Consider the following 15,562-nt stretch of genomic DNA (forward strand, 5'->3'; position numbering starts at 1 on the left):
TATATTCATTATGCTATCTCTATTTTTGAAAAACACTAGAATGAACAGAATTAATTGGAAGTGCAAACAATTTAAATAGGCTTAATTACAAAACCAAACCCTCCTGTACAGTTCTAGGGCAATGTGTGCACATATGCCTTGAAGAAATGGGCTAGTTTTTAAGTAAATCCATTCTTACATGAAAATGGAAAAGTAAAATAATTTTTACAAAGTCTGAACTCAGAACATTAGTATTTTCTGTTCAAAACACCATAAATACTACTTCAGCATTAGTCCGTGACGTTTAAAAATACATGTATTAATACAGACTGTTTTGATCTGTCTGTGCAACCTGGTCACCTACCATAACATAAATCTCATTACAGTAAATACGACTCTGTTTTGTATTCCTTTTAGAAGCAGGCTCAAATCAACATCTAACCTTTCAATAAAGCTCAGATCTAATATTTTTGGTTTAAGTCATGCTCTGTTAGAGATAACATGTATTAAACCAACATTACCACAGTAAAAAAGAAAAGTCTTTTCTTGGCATGTCCCATGGTATTCATTCCCATCAAGGGGAATTTATTTTAGGCTTCACTGAGGTAATTAGAGAAAGTTGTGTCAAACAGTGCTTTCTCGTCCTTACGTGTAAATACAAACTGCAAATTGCAGCTGCAAAAATGATTGCGAACTGTAGATTGCAAAAATGCAATCTTATACTATTCAGTAGGAGTGCCATGATAAGTGGAAAAGAAAATCGCATGATACTGTTCTGAATGTTTCTTAATTGAATTCATTGCTGATGGAAGCTGCTGGATCCATAGCTATGAAGGAGGCTAAAATCCGTTGTAGCTGAATGGTAAGAGGGGGTTGGCAACTCAGGCATTCCTCTTCTTCACAGGTGTGATGCAACTCAGCCTCATGACTTTCTCAAAGGACAAAAAATAGTCATCAGTTCCTAACTCAAATATAACCTAATTCTAGAAACTAGAAATTTCTTGTAAGTCAGGTTCAGGTAGCTGCAGAAATGAACCAGTGAAGTTACAACAGCACTGATTAGATTCTTCGTCCTGCAAAGCAGTCTGAAAGATAATGCTTACAAATGCTTTTATTGATACAGAACTGCTAACACAACAAAGAGAACTGACGGAGGTAGCAATCAATTTTAGGTTTAGATGGAATATTATTTAAAACTGCTGAATACTCAGAGATTGTGACTGACAACCTCTCCAACACAAAGCCTGCCAGCACAGTATAATGTCAATACTTCTTAGAGATAATCAGGCTGGCTCTGAGCAAGCAGGTATGCCTAGACAGCACCACACACCACTGTGCAGAGATACTAACATGGGTCCTGAAGTAGTATTTGCCTGGTCAGTCCTCATCAGCCTACCAGAACTGTCAAAGAGCCCGTCCTACATGCTATACTGACACAACTATACTTCCTTCCCTTCAGCATCATGATTCGGCTCCAGCTCAAGAATCTTTGTACTGCACAGCACTGCGCTGCACTGTGGCATGCCTAAACTATGCACTCCACTGGCACAGGGCAGCACCTCCGCAGAAATTTTTCCAAGAAGCATTCTTACTATCTGGAGAACAGAGAGAAAATGTATCGCACTTGTATTATTATTACTATTACTACTACTATTAGTGCTACTTTAATGTATAGTATTTTGGAAATAACTTTCTGATTTGGGGAGTTCTGAAATGTTAAGATTATCAATATTTTAGCATTTCTATATTTACTATTTTAACACTTAAAGTACAACACAGCTGAGGCTAGATTGGCAGCAATAGCTGCTTCTCCATTCCCACAGCTGAACCCTATTTCACGGGGGGGTTGGACTAGATGACCTTTAAAGGTCCCTTCCAACCCAAACTATTCTATGATTCTGTAAGTACAGTCATTCTTTGTGCACACTTCACGGTATCCCTTTCTCAGGCCAAGCCTATGCCTTCCTCACCTCTCAAAGACCGAAATCATGTCCCTGAGCATTTCAGCTCTGTCTTCTTGCATTTTCTCCTCATCCCATCTACTCTGCTTCTACTGCTCAATTCCCATAGTGTTCAACTTCAACACACAGAAGAGAGAAAAAGACTGGCTTGCTACTGCCAGCCAGGAGTAAAAACTTCTGCAAACTTCTTAGACTCCTCTCTGAGAAAAAAGGACAGATAAAACTTCTGAACTGAACAACTAGAGTTGTAAGATATATGGAAAAATCCTAATACAAGTTTTGTGCAGTGTGACTAGCAATGGGTTTACAGACAGAAGAGGTGGAAGGCCCATTAGTTTAACATACCAGCCTGAACTGGAGAAAGCTCTGTGACACTAGCCGTGGCTGCAAGGAGGCCCACCAGAGAGGAGAAAGAAGAGTTGCCTGCTGCACCAGTGGGATAACTGATTAACCTAAGGACCTTACAGGAGAACAGGGAAGAGAACTGATAAACGAGGGGAAAAAAGGATGGATTCATCTCAAGTAGCTGATTAATTTGTGTGGGAGAAGAAAATGGATTAACTTTTGGAGAAGCAAGGAGGGAGGCTGAGAGTACAGGCTGACCACACAGTACTGCAGTAATGTCAAGGTCAAGGAAAGAGCACTGGGTATAAAGTTCCTGTCAGGTTCCTCATGACAAGTTTTCTTACAGAACGTTAAAATGTGTTTTGTGCAGTATGACATCAGTGTGTTAATGAAGTAGCAGAGCAAACTGTTGGGGGGCAAGTAAAATGAGACCTGGCGAGACAGCACATAAACAGCAATTCTAGTGAAATGTGAACTGATGACCATTGTTAGATTGCTCCTGAAGCAATTAAAAATAAATAATTTTAAATGGTTCTTACTACTGTACTTTCAATATCCTCAAGGCATGTCCTCACATTAAGTAAATGCCACTCTCCTAAGAAATTTTGCCAATTTTTCTTCCATCTAGTGATTTGAAACTTATTTGTCAGCCATTTAGGTAACCAGGCAAACCCATCTTCTATGCAGCTTCTAATATGCTGGAAAATGATTCATAGCACTATACAGCACTTGTGACAAACATATGCACATATGCAAATTTAGCAACAGGAAAAATAAATTTTAATACATTTCTTCACAGCAAAGTTTTTGAGAATTTTGCAGTCCATGTGCCAGTGTATTTGAATCAATTCTCAAGACACACCTTCCAGATTCAGTGTAAGTCTCTGTTTAGGTAAGTCAAACTCTGTTTCCTACTCAGGTAAAACAGAAAATCTACCATCTTCTCAGGGTGATCTACATTTCATTCAATGAGGTGACAATTAGTAGCAATAACTTCATCAACAGGAAGGCTATTTGAAATTCCTATTGCAGTCCTTTTTTCATTAGTACTTGAAGCCAGGCCAAGAAAGTTAACAATTTACTTAATTTGAAAGTGGAAATGTGGAGGTCAAGGTGGGGGTTTTTTTAGCCAGAGTATAATGCTATCATCTGCTAGCACTTCATGATCATAAAATACTAATGTGAAGAAAGTATGCATTTGGTTTTAAAAGAAATGCCCTTTGGAATCCAGTTAATTCTCCAGTTCACATGCTCAGCAAGAACCACTTCAATATTCAAATATTTTCTCCATGAAATGGAACAACTCATATGAAAACAGTATAATTCCACAGACATACTCAAAACTAATAGGTGATTAAAAAAATCTTGCCCTGAAATGAAAATCAGATAAATTTTTAAAAAGAAAATCAGCTAAAACATACCTACACAAGGGAGGGAATAGCCAAGCTCCGGGTCATGGATGAACTGACGGTCATTCAGCATAGTCACACAGTACAAGTGGAAACAGTCTAGGCAAATGACATGGCGATGCACGCACTGGAACACAAGCACAGGACTCCTGTTAAAAACAAAACAGTGAAAATTATGAACAAGGACTGGACCGAACTCCACAAAAAGCTTTGTTTCAAACTTCTAATTTTATAATAATTTTTCATTAGTAGTACACAAGATTATTACATACATAAAAACAGAACTTAACCTGGCATATTGCAGCACTTTTAAAAAGAGATGGTGTCGTGGTTTAACCTCAGTCAGCAACTGAGCACCACACAACCACTCGCTCACTCCCCCCCTGCCCCCCAGTGGGATGGGGGAGAGAATTGGAAGAGTAGAAGCGAGAAAAACTCGTGGGTTGAGATAAAAACAGTTTAAGAATTGAAATAAAATAATAACAACAACAACAACAATAATAATATAATAATAATAATAATAATACACAAAGCAAGTGATGCACAGTGCAATTGCTCACCACCCGCCGACCGATGCCCAGCCAGTCCCCGAGCAGCGGCCCCCCCGGCCAGCTTTCCCCAGTTTATGTACTGAGCATGACGTCACATGGTATGGAATGTCCCTTGGGCCAGTTTGGCTGTGCCCCCTCCCAGCTTCTTGTGCACCTCCAGCCTTCTCAGTCGGTAGAGCATGGGAAGCTGAAAAGCCCTTGACTAGTGTAAGCATTACTTAGCAACAACTAAAACATCGGTGTGTTACCAACATTGTTCTCATCCTAAATCCAAACCACAGCACTGTACCAGCTACTAGGAAGAAAATTAACTCTATCCCAAATGAAACCAGGACAGATGATTTCTAACATGAATCAGGTGCGAGGAAAAGGAAGTAAGTTTTTACTGAAAGTTGAAACTTTACTGAAAACTGGAACCTAAAGCAAGAAAAGTGCTTTAGTAACAGAAATCCTTTGCATGAGGTGAGGTAAGATCATATATGGTAAAACATCAAATGGTGGTAGGTAGGATTAAATAGAAATGTTACCAGCTAGGAAAGCTAAATAGGACTTTCTGAAGACCACCCTGTGCCTTCAGGCTCTCAAGGCAGCCATTGGAACTCTACATAGAGGGCATTCCCTTAGTAATAATGAGCAAAATAATTCAGCTTCTGGTCAGAGGTATGGTATTCAATTTGGGAACAAGACACCTAAACTTCAGTGCTATATATAAATACCTACCTGCATGCTAAGCGAGAAATTCTCACTATAGTCAATACACTCAGCGGAGGCTGGAGCTGATCAGCCTCAGGTATCTACATTAGGGTGAGCTGAATCACCCGCTTGGCTCCATTTTCCATATGGACTAAATCTCCATGGACCATTACGGGAGTTCAGACACCCGCCACACATGCAGACACCTACATGGAGACAACTAAATATGGGTATCCCAAGCTTGACAGGATACTGCTTGTGGAGATGCAGAGAGGAAACACTTGGAATAAGTGAAGACAAACAGTTTTACTCCTGAGCTGGCCTGCACTAAGAAACCCTCCAGCGGTGGCCACAGCAAAGAGGGGCAGTGGCTCCCAAAATCCTGCTCAGGACCAGTACACTGGAGGTGAAAGAAAAAATGAGTAATATAGGAAATATTACATACACATGAAATGTGTCTCCACTGCAGGAACACAGTGATAAACCTAATGGGTTTGCTCTAATATAAGTTAACTTCTTCTAACTCCTGATGGACATACCTTAACTGTCAATTCCAAAATAATGACTATGACCCCTTTGATAAAGTTATGTGCTCTGTAAGTGTTATACAATACTGCTGGCTTATGTCTTCTCCTTGAGGACTATTACCAACCTCAAGTATCAAAATTGGAAAAATAAAGAGAGAGGTGCGTTAAGCTGAAAAGAACAGAGAGATTCCCATTCAAATGCTGAACTACTTTACTCCTTTTATTTGTCTGTTGGCAAACACAAGTAGAAATGGGTTTTATCTTAAATTTTTTTAGTAACTAGGAAGAAAGAGAATTATTTTTAAAAATAACAGGAGGAATTCTCACATATTCACTGTACTCCAGGAGACAGGTATTAAAATACAAGATCAAATACAGCAGGGCTTGTGATAAAATCATTAGAGTTAGCAATACTGCTATTGCTAGATGATGCTTTGAAAACCTACTGAAACAATAAATCACCAAGCCCTCAATGTGGGAATACAACTGCAAAATGTAATCAATAATAATTTCAGCTACTGTATATAAGCATTTAATCTTCCATGAAAATATGCTTTAGACTTGCACATACTATAGAATTCATGGCAGTGTGTTGGTATCTCCAGAAATATAATCTCTGTGTTTTAAGGATTTTGTTGAATAAAGCAGCTTAAAAACTGAATTAAATAAAACCTCCCCATTACTAATCCTTATTAGTTTCCCACTTGCTGTTCTGAATGTAACAAATAATAATTTTTAAAAGACAGCTGTAAGGCAAAATGAGAAGCTGATCTGTATCATTTTAACTCTGGGTGGTCCCAAAATCATTATAGAGAGCTGGAGGACCAGTTATTTTGTCCCTGCAGTGCAGAAGTCCCCATGGCTCACCAGTCATATGTAACCTTAAGAAAAACACCCCAAAGATTTCTTCCTGAAATGCAGATAGAATCAAATTTGCCTATAGCTTTAATGGATATCTCTCTTTTAGGGTTAATTGCTCATTTTTATTGCTTCAGTATCTGAGTATCTTTTTAGTTTCATGGGAAGCTCCCTGGATCTAAATTCACACCTCTCTGACCTTCATTTCAAAGACAAAATATATCTTATATGTGAGGAGAGATCCACAAGAGAAAGCCATCAAAGTTGAATACCTTAAAAAACCCAGGCCAGAAATGAAAATGGCGTTATTAACACTTCCACCTAAACTTGTATGAAACCAAGACTAACAGCACTTCATTATGCAAATGAATTACTACAATCAGTTACTAATGTAAATTATTTTCTGATAATCAATTTTGCTTCTTAATATATCACAGCTGTTTGAAATCAAACTACATTCTCCAGAAGGGACACAGCCATATATGTACACATTTAAACTGCATCTTTAGGAACAACATTAATGTTAAAACGTGCTCTTTTTTAACACTATCAGACTTGCAAGCAATGCATACAGACTATGTAAGTCTGGGTTCTGATTGTGTCACAAAACAAAAGCTTAGCTTTCACAGTTATTACACTGTCCGCTAATTTTGCAGCCCACAGTATCTGTGTCATAAGGCTTTGAGAAACTCAATCTGTATGCAATGCAGATTTGTCCAAATTCATTTGGCATTGGAACAGTCACTGCATTCCAACATTTGCAGATTTTGTATCAAAAGAAAGTACTTCCAGTTTAAAAGAGATATAAAAGTTTTGTTCCTGAGATCAGTAAAGACAAAAATGGAGAGATTATGTTCATAATACCCGGATGAAGCTAGTAAATACTCATTTAGGATAACCCCAAGAGTTATTAATAGAAGCCTTGCTTGAACCAAACACAATTTATTTTAGAAAGGAGTATTATGAAAGACAAAAAAATTTGCCATATATTGTAACAAGGGCCCTCATTCAATCTAACGTAACAGTCTAGTAATGTAAATCTGATGTATATTTTAGAAGGTATTTCACAGGTTCCATTTACATAATGTGTTTGGCTGAATTGGAGGCTTCATGAGAATAATATATAAGAAAAATGTTTCTCGCAGCAAGGGATAAATTGGTCCTTTTTGTTTGCCAATTAGGAATGTAACCACTTTTAAAAATTGAAAATCCAACATTACAATGCATCACAGAAAATTTCCATAATAAGTCACTCGCTCCTGTGCTCCGATTCCTTTCCATTAGAATTTTATCAGCATGCATTTACTTAAATGAAAAAGAAAGGAGAACCTAAATGTTTCTGCTTCATGTTAATACTGTCAGATAACTGTGTGGCACAACAACAGCACGGTTGGAAGCGCTATCTGGTCTGTACGCTCTTCCCTCCTTCTCCTAACTGAGAAGCAGCAAGACACCGATAATTCTCAGATAGACTACAACAGTATACCGGCTAAATAAAGATACGTAGAATTGATCTTGTTTAGATAAGAAGCCCACTGGGAAATAAATTGTTCCAGTGTATCCCAAAATCTCATGACGGTTATTAATGTGCTGAGAGTGAGTCCAATGGCTATGAATGTGAGGGGCTACTTGGCATAAGGAATTATTTGCAGACATAACAGTGGATTAACTGATATATCTTTCAATGCCTACTGAAGAAAAATGTGGGGCAATTTGTCCCTTGCTTGGTCTTTATCCTTCATATTTTGAAAAAAGCTTGACTGAGTAAAGGTTAAACAGCACACCACATATATCAGTCCATTATTTTTTAGAAAATGTGGGTAGCCACAGTCTGAGGCACTTTGGAGCAAGGAATATATCTAAGCCTGTAGAAATCTGTGAAAAACATGTTGGACAAATCTGTGAAACCCCCTCGAGGTCATTTCTAGGTGACAGTTGGATTTTTCTCACCTCAATCTCAAAATCTTAACCAAATAATAATAAAAAACGTTAGCAGATGTCTATAAGGCTGCCTTGCTGGGATTACAGTCAGTGAAGCAAAAATATCCATTTGGGATTCATTTCTGTGCAGTAAATAAATCTGAATGCACACAGCCATATCACAGCCTTTAACCCCACCTATGAGTGCTATATTTATCATAACACACTTCCGCATTTCTAATACATTTTTCCATGTTGGCAATCTTCCTGTACTTCAAAAAGCTTTCTATATAAGCACCATGAAATCATTTCATTTATAAATGGATCTCTATGCCATTCCAAAATGAATCTTTGTTAACTTACAGGTCATATCGATAAGCACCATTCAAGAAAAGATGCGTCACTGCATAAAATGTGTAAAAAAAAAGGAATTATGGAAAATATAAACTTTGGTGACATAGACACTACAGGCACTCTCCTACCTCATAAACAATCAAAGCAATTAAAGAGAAATACTGTCCTTGAGCAGCACTCAATCAGTTTTGGCACTACCCTTGTAGCAGAACAAAATTACAATGCCTAAATAAGCCAAATTATTCATCCATCACATGGCTTCCCATCGAACTGTATGTAGGAAGAATATAGTCTTCTAATTCATACAAAGCTGGTGCCACATCTGCTTTTCCTGTCTATTGCATACAGTCCATAGTCTTATTCAAAACTATTGAAAGACTTGCCTGTTTATGATGCTTTAAGTGCATGGTTTTCTTACCATGAAAATACTTCCAAGTATTTCCAGTTAGAGTAGATTATTAAATTCCATTAGAAAGATGTTACTATTTATATAAAATATAAAAATAGAAAATCTAGAAAAATTACCACGGTGATTCCTGTTTTAGAACTGAGGCAGTTTGGAGGAAAGTATAGCAACAAATCCTGCCTTTTAATGAGCAGTATGCTATTATAGATAAATAGAAACAGTGACCTAGCAATTGCAGACAACCTGTAAGTAACAATGCAGGCTCCTAATTATTTAGACAAGGGTAGGCATTTGAAATGGGTTTCAAGACCTTACAAGAGAAAAGAAACAATGATAAACTACTAAGAAAGAAATCTCACTGATATGACTTTGCAGTCAAGAACCCATCTTTCATGGACTTTTAGGAACACACAAAAAGTACATCCCTGCTTTCCCCTTCCTAAGGGATGAAAAGAAATCTTTACATAGACTGTGCCAATTAAAAACCTCAGTATATCTAAATACAGTATTATCAGAAAACTGACATATTAAATCCACTAAAACAATCAAAAAAATTCAGGTTTTGTGTCTTTGATCACTTGCCACACAACGCATCAAAGGTCATAAAGTGAAGGTTATGAACAGCATGAGACATCGCTGTGCGAGCTTAAATTTTCTGGCTGTGCTTCTGTATAAAAATGTATTCTGACCCATAGCTGTTCACTTAAAGGGGCATTGGTGAGTGAAATCTGACCTACTTTCTCCTCTATTATGTTACATGTTTTCCTCTAAAATGTGCTTTCATGTTTCTTATTTCTGTTGGAAAGCAGCGCCAAGAGGCCAGAACCCAGGAACAGCCTGACAGCAATAAACCAGAATGTAAGAGGGAAGAACAGGAACACTTAAAATTAGTGCACGTGATGGCAAGTGCTCCTTTCAGCAGTGCTCCTGTTAACTCTGTTGTTAGGGGTTTTTTCACGCTACGGAAGTGACACACATTATTGCCTGTAAAATATGTGATCACTGTGGCAGGCAACAGCATCTGCCTCCCGAGGACACAGGCAAGGGAATTCTATGTTACATGTACTGGGACATTCATATTAGTACCTGGCATTAAATATGTTCTATGCCTGCTTGCTCAGACATGCCTTATCTGAGCTCTGTGTTCAGACAGAATAACCACCCTTGGCACGAACAGCTGAATCTTATGATATCAAGGAATGGACAGTGATTAGGCTGGAGAAGAAACTTTTCCTGTAATCTATCAGACTAGCTGTCTACAGTGCTCCTCTGCACAGCGAATAACAGATAAATCGGTCATGCTTTGAAAGGAGATCAGTAGAAGCTGCTCCTTTTCCTTCATCTGTGCTTTTAAAACCTCATTAATGCTCCGAGGAAAAGACCTCGGTAATGGAAGCAAAAGATGACAAACATGAACGAAGGAAGTGGCTCATAAGCTGCCCTGACCCAAGCCCTGATGCCAGTTGACAGTGGGATTATGAGAACAGCCGACGGGACAGTATAAGTGTGCAATGCCTTTGCTTTTCACAGAGCATGGAGGGCTTTGCATGGATGTGGTTTTTCAGAGCTCAGGGACCCTTGGATATTGATCTGCTGTATTCCTCCCAGCAATCCCCTGGGAGCTCAAAGACTGCCCTGGCATCAGGTTTACCATGATTTTTTACACGTGTATGCAACTGTGCTCAGTAGCACACCAGAAGTAAGATCATAATCATCAGTAGGAACACAGCAGGAATGGCAGAGCAGCCTCCTTAAATGTTAACTCAGAACCCTTGTAGCTTGCTGAGCACCAGCTTACTGTGAACCAATTCCTTCGTACTGGATCTTTTGCATGCAATGACCTCCTAGAGCCTATATCACTTGCACCCTCAGCTTTTGCCACCAAAGGGTGGCAAATGCTTCTTTCATCCTCCCCTGGATTTAAGCTGGCTCACAGCAGACTTTCCCCTCCTCCGAGGCAGCACCCAGCCTTCCGCAGCATAGGCAAAACTGCACATCGTGGGCATTCCACACCAGCCTCACGCTCCATTTTGCCCAAAGAGCCTCCCTTTCACAGGCTCTTAACTTTCTGACTAGTGATACTTGATTTGACAGACTAGAGACATACAGTCAGAAATCAGCCTAGTTAGGTTTTCAGGAAAAAAAAAAAAAAATCAGCAAGGTAACCGATGAAGTTGGGAGAATGATGGGTATCATGATAAGAGGAGGAAGGGCTAACTCCACCTGCACAAGCAGCACACATGCGATCCTTCAGTAATTAAAGATGAATAAATTTTAAAAAGCCAAAATGCCTTTGTACCCTACTGGCCTCTTATTCCCCTGACTGGTTGCTGAGGTTCCCATTGATTTCTTCCAAGGATTTAAACCTTATTTAGTCTTGCTCCCTACATCTATGCTAGTAAAATTAACATTGTCAGCAAATGTTCTTATGCCACTGGAATGCAACTGTCTATGCTGTTAAATTGTTATAATGTGCCCTGGCATGGTTTTCGGCTTGCCAAATAACTAAGTCCCAAACAGTTCCTGGGCATAGTCCAGGCGTTACCATGTGCTGTCTCCAACAGGCAACAGCAATCTGCATGTGGCCACCCTGCTTTAAAAACTAAGAGAGTTTAATAGTACAGATTTATGGTAGAAGAGCTTTATTCTCTGACCAAAGCTTACTGAATTATTCTCTGTTTTCTTATTTTTAGACTCACACCTCCATTCCCAAACCCAAACCTTTTGTGATAGCCTGTGACAATTATGTTGTCTGTAAACACATTACATAGAATAAAAGTTTCCCATCACGAAAGACAAGACAGAATCACGACCTCTTTTTGCCTTCTTGTGGATGCTGAAATCCCTGGAAAGGCACAGGAGGAAAAGAATATTGAATATCATCTTAAGGGATGCTGTCACACTACCCTCTTCATTCCCTGGGACTCCAGGAGGGACTAGGACTGTTGGATACAGCATGTTTCCACTGTGTAAATTTCAGTTATTCCTTTCCAGTTAGCTTTGAAAATACACCCTGGTGAATGAACTTTAAGATTGTGTCAATCAACATGTATAGAAAAGAAGACTGGAAAACAAGGTAAGGTAGGGAAGGGGGGAAGGGGGAGAGGAAAGAAAGATGTAAGAGGCAGCAGGAGGTAGAAGTGATACATTAAGTGCATTTGCTCCTAGAGAATTTTCTTTCACCACCTTAACATTATGTTTTATGTTTTTTCTCATCATTCTTTTCAAATATGAATATTCAATTTATATGTTCATCCAAACAATAACTTGAGGGTGCTTCCCATTAAATGAGTCTTCAGTCTCAACCAAAGACATGATTATTATCTTAGAAACAAAAACACCCTCAAGTTATTGTTATAATAAAGAGATTTCTTTATAGAAAGCCACTTTTTTCAACTCCTCACTATCATTATAATTTACAGATAACATTTTACCCTTTTCTCCTCAAGGCAAATACCTCAACATAAACGTCAAGGTGCAGTTATCTGAGAACACCTTCTACATCAGCACCTCCACTCAAAGGCAAGAACAAGCCTTGGGCTAGCAAGTCTCACTGAATGCATTCTGACTTGGTAGATTTTGAGTTTACAAAGTAGGTAATTCCCCTTAATAGTCTAAAGAAAACAGTTTGCAACGTCCACCAGAAAATTGTACTAGCAGTGAGAATGGCTTGTTTATGTAATTTTTCTATACTGCTTACAACCACTATCATAAGATATTCATATTGTGATTTTTTTTCTGATCTTGTTATGGCCCTTGTCACAAGAACAAGTGTGGAATTTAGATGCCCAACATGCACACAGCTCTGTGGTTAAATTTATTCATTTGCCTCCTCCATCTTTTTCCCTACATGTCAACTTCCATTACATAGAAGAGTAAATGGAATCAACTTTCCAACCAGAAAAAAAGAACAAACCACAAATTAAGTACTAAACCCCAGACAAATTATTACAAAATTTGGGAAGAATCAATTCTGAATTTGTAATTGGGCCAATAAAAAAAAAATTGCAGAAAATTCTAAAGATTTGAAGAGATGAAACTCAACTTACAAGAGGATTCTGGAAGTTCAAATAATCTTATGTGTCTCTTTCCTGTTTAATCTCAACATACATTTTCATTAGTTTTGTGCTGCCTACTTGGAGGTTGGATGGTCCTCTTTGTGCCTGTTCTTTCAAGGAATTACAGTATGTAATAGGACTCAGGTAATCTACTGCTCTTTGTACAGGAGTACTCAGGAAAAATCTTCTCCCATTTTCTGCCTGACCTAATAATCTGTGTAACACTTAGGAAGACTGACATTCATCCAAATATAACTTTGCATTTCTATAGGACCATTCAATTCCAGATCTTGATACCCAAATGATGCACGGAGTACAGTGAAAGACAATAACAAATAGGCACGTGTGAGATTTATCCCTTTCTAAATTTACTGAATATTGTAGGAATGGAAGCAAGGGTATTCACAATACTGCTTTAGAATATCATCTCTGACAATCCTGTGGAAGCTGTTTGTGATGCTAACATGGACTGACTTCTGAAAGAAGAGATATTGCAAGAAAAAAAATTGTGGTGGCCATTTCCTCTGTTCTTCAAGCAGACCAGGTTTTTACTTAATGAAATGGTGATATATTATTCATACAAATGTCACAGAACTTAATATGAAGACACTTACTGGAAAAAAAGCGTGCATGAAAGGGCATGTATCTTGGGAACCCTTGCTAATACTTCATTTTTGCCCATCTTTCCCTTGTTTTGATGAAGTAGTTTACTTCCCACCTCACACTTAGCTAGTTACATGGACTGACACATGGGGAGGGAAAGGAGTATGGATTTTTGATCTTACCCCCTCCTTGTCCTCATTGAGCATTTGCTCGAAGAGGACACAGCAAGCAAACTCTGCAGCTTTCTCGGAGGAGATATAACAGCCATAATTGTCAGCACTAATGAATCGTTTTGACTTCTCATATTTATCTACAGCTTTCCCAGAACACATAGATCATTCCCACATAGACTATTCATATTGACTCTTCTGTTACACTCCATCCCTGTTAGAGAAAGTAACCTGGCCTCAGGAGAGAAGACAGATTATAGGTAGAAACTTGATACATATCCCAGTAATTTCTGAGAAAAACGAAGACAAATAGATTCAGAAATATTAACAGGCATTTACTAAGGTAAGTTTTCCTCTGCCTTCAATTTCCTTTTGACAACTGCCTCAACACGCCATGCTTACTGCATATGAACTAGGGTCTGGATTACAGTCTAGCTAACGGGAAAAAAAGGAGGACTAAAAAAAACAAGGAAACAGAATGGAAAACAAGGAAAACAAAAATTTAATGTAATCAAACTCATTTAACGTGAAACAATATCCAGGAGATGTCTTGCAATCATCATGGATAACATCACTTCTTAGCTTCATGGTCCACCTATATTCATTCACAGGCTGATCAAATCATAAACTATATACAGAAATCTTTCATTACAAATGGTGGATTTCTTCCATTACAATAGCAAGGAGAGTATATTTGTACAGGGGGTCTAAGAGCCAGCTCAGCCCTAAGAATCCGTACACCGCTAAAATATGTCCAAGGAATACATTCGTACGCTGTGACAAAACCCCTCCTGCTCCTTCTTTTGTTCAGGGAACAGAGAGAGATACATTATTTCTCAAAACATATTGACAAAACAAACAAACAAGTGAGCATCACTTAATTCAAAATGTAGGACAAAATAGCAAACATTTCCCAAAAGAAATGTTTCTGAAGCTTCTGCATTTTCTCTGTTTCAAATTATAGAACAGCACCTGAAATAAATGGCAACCCCATCTTATTTAAAATGGTATTTACCAATGATCATTGGAAATAAGATCACTCATCAATCCCTACCTTCTGCTTTTAAGTGAAACATTCAAACTATTGTACGTTTTCTAATAAGTTGAAATATTTTATATGAAAGCTGTACTCCAAGCTATATTTTTTACCCTTAAAATTTACTTTAAAGTTTTAAAGTTTTACTTAAAGTTTTTACACTCAAGTTTTTTAAAACTAATGTTGTTTAAAAGAGACAGGACATGTACCTACTTTCTTCCAAAAAAACCCCAGGACATAGGGGAATGGCTTGATCGGATTTTGGTTTTTAATTTAGATGCTAGTAGAAATAACCTCTGGGATTAAGATTTTGCATGGTAAAAAATAAATTTTTTTTTAGGATGTTAGTAATCAAGAGAAAAGTGCATTAGCTAGACTGTAGTCTGCAGATTCTGTCAGATAAAATAAGGAAAAAACTGGAACACAAAAATGCAGATTCCCTGCCTCATATCTCTGTACTGCATTCTCTTCAGAGAGAAAACCCTTAGAGGTGCTAAGGGAAAATGACCTTTTTAAATTAGAGAGTCTCACTTCTTTATTCTGTTTCAAAAAAATCTAAAAGGCCACATGGTATAAGGCTCCATTCACAGAACAGACTGCAAGAACTTCTACGGGATATTAACTTCCACATCCTAAGTTACGACTCATAATGGCTCATGTAAAACATTGTTCAATTACGCTATTATCAAGTC

At 38.1% G+C, this 15,562-nt stretch overlaps 1 protein-coding gene across 1 annotated transcript in view; it reads right to left on the minus strand.

Annotated features, from left to right (window-relative positions):
• The window catches only part of PRKN (parkin RBR E3 ubiquitin protein ligase), an 807,172-nt gene that overhangs the window by 287,573 nt on the left and 504,037 nt on the right, over positions 1-15,562 (minus strand). The window contains exon 7 of the mRNA XM_076333958.1: positions 3,707-3,843. Coding sequence (XP_076190073.1) covers positions 3,707-3,843 — 137 coding nt within the window. The remainder of the gene's footprint in view (positions 1-3,706; positions 3,844-15,562) is intronic.

The sequence above is a fragment of the Aptenodytes patagonicus genome, chromosome 3 (genome assembly GCF_965638725.1).
Source record: "Aptenodytes patagonicus chromosome 3, bAptPat1.pri.cur, whole genome shotgun sequence".
NCBI lineage: Eukaryota > Metazoa > Chordata > Aves > Sphenisciformes > Spheniscidae > Aptenodytes > Aptenodytes patagonicus.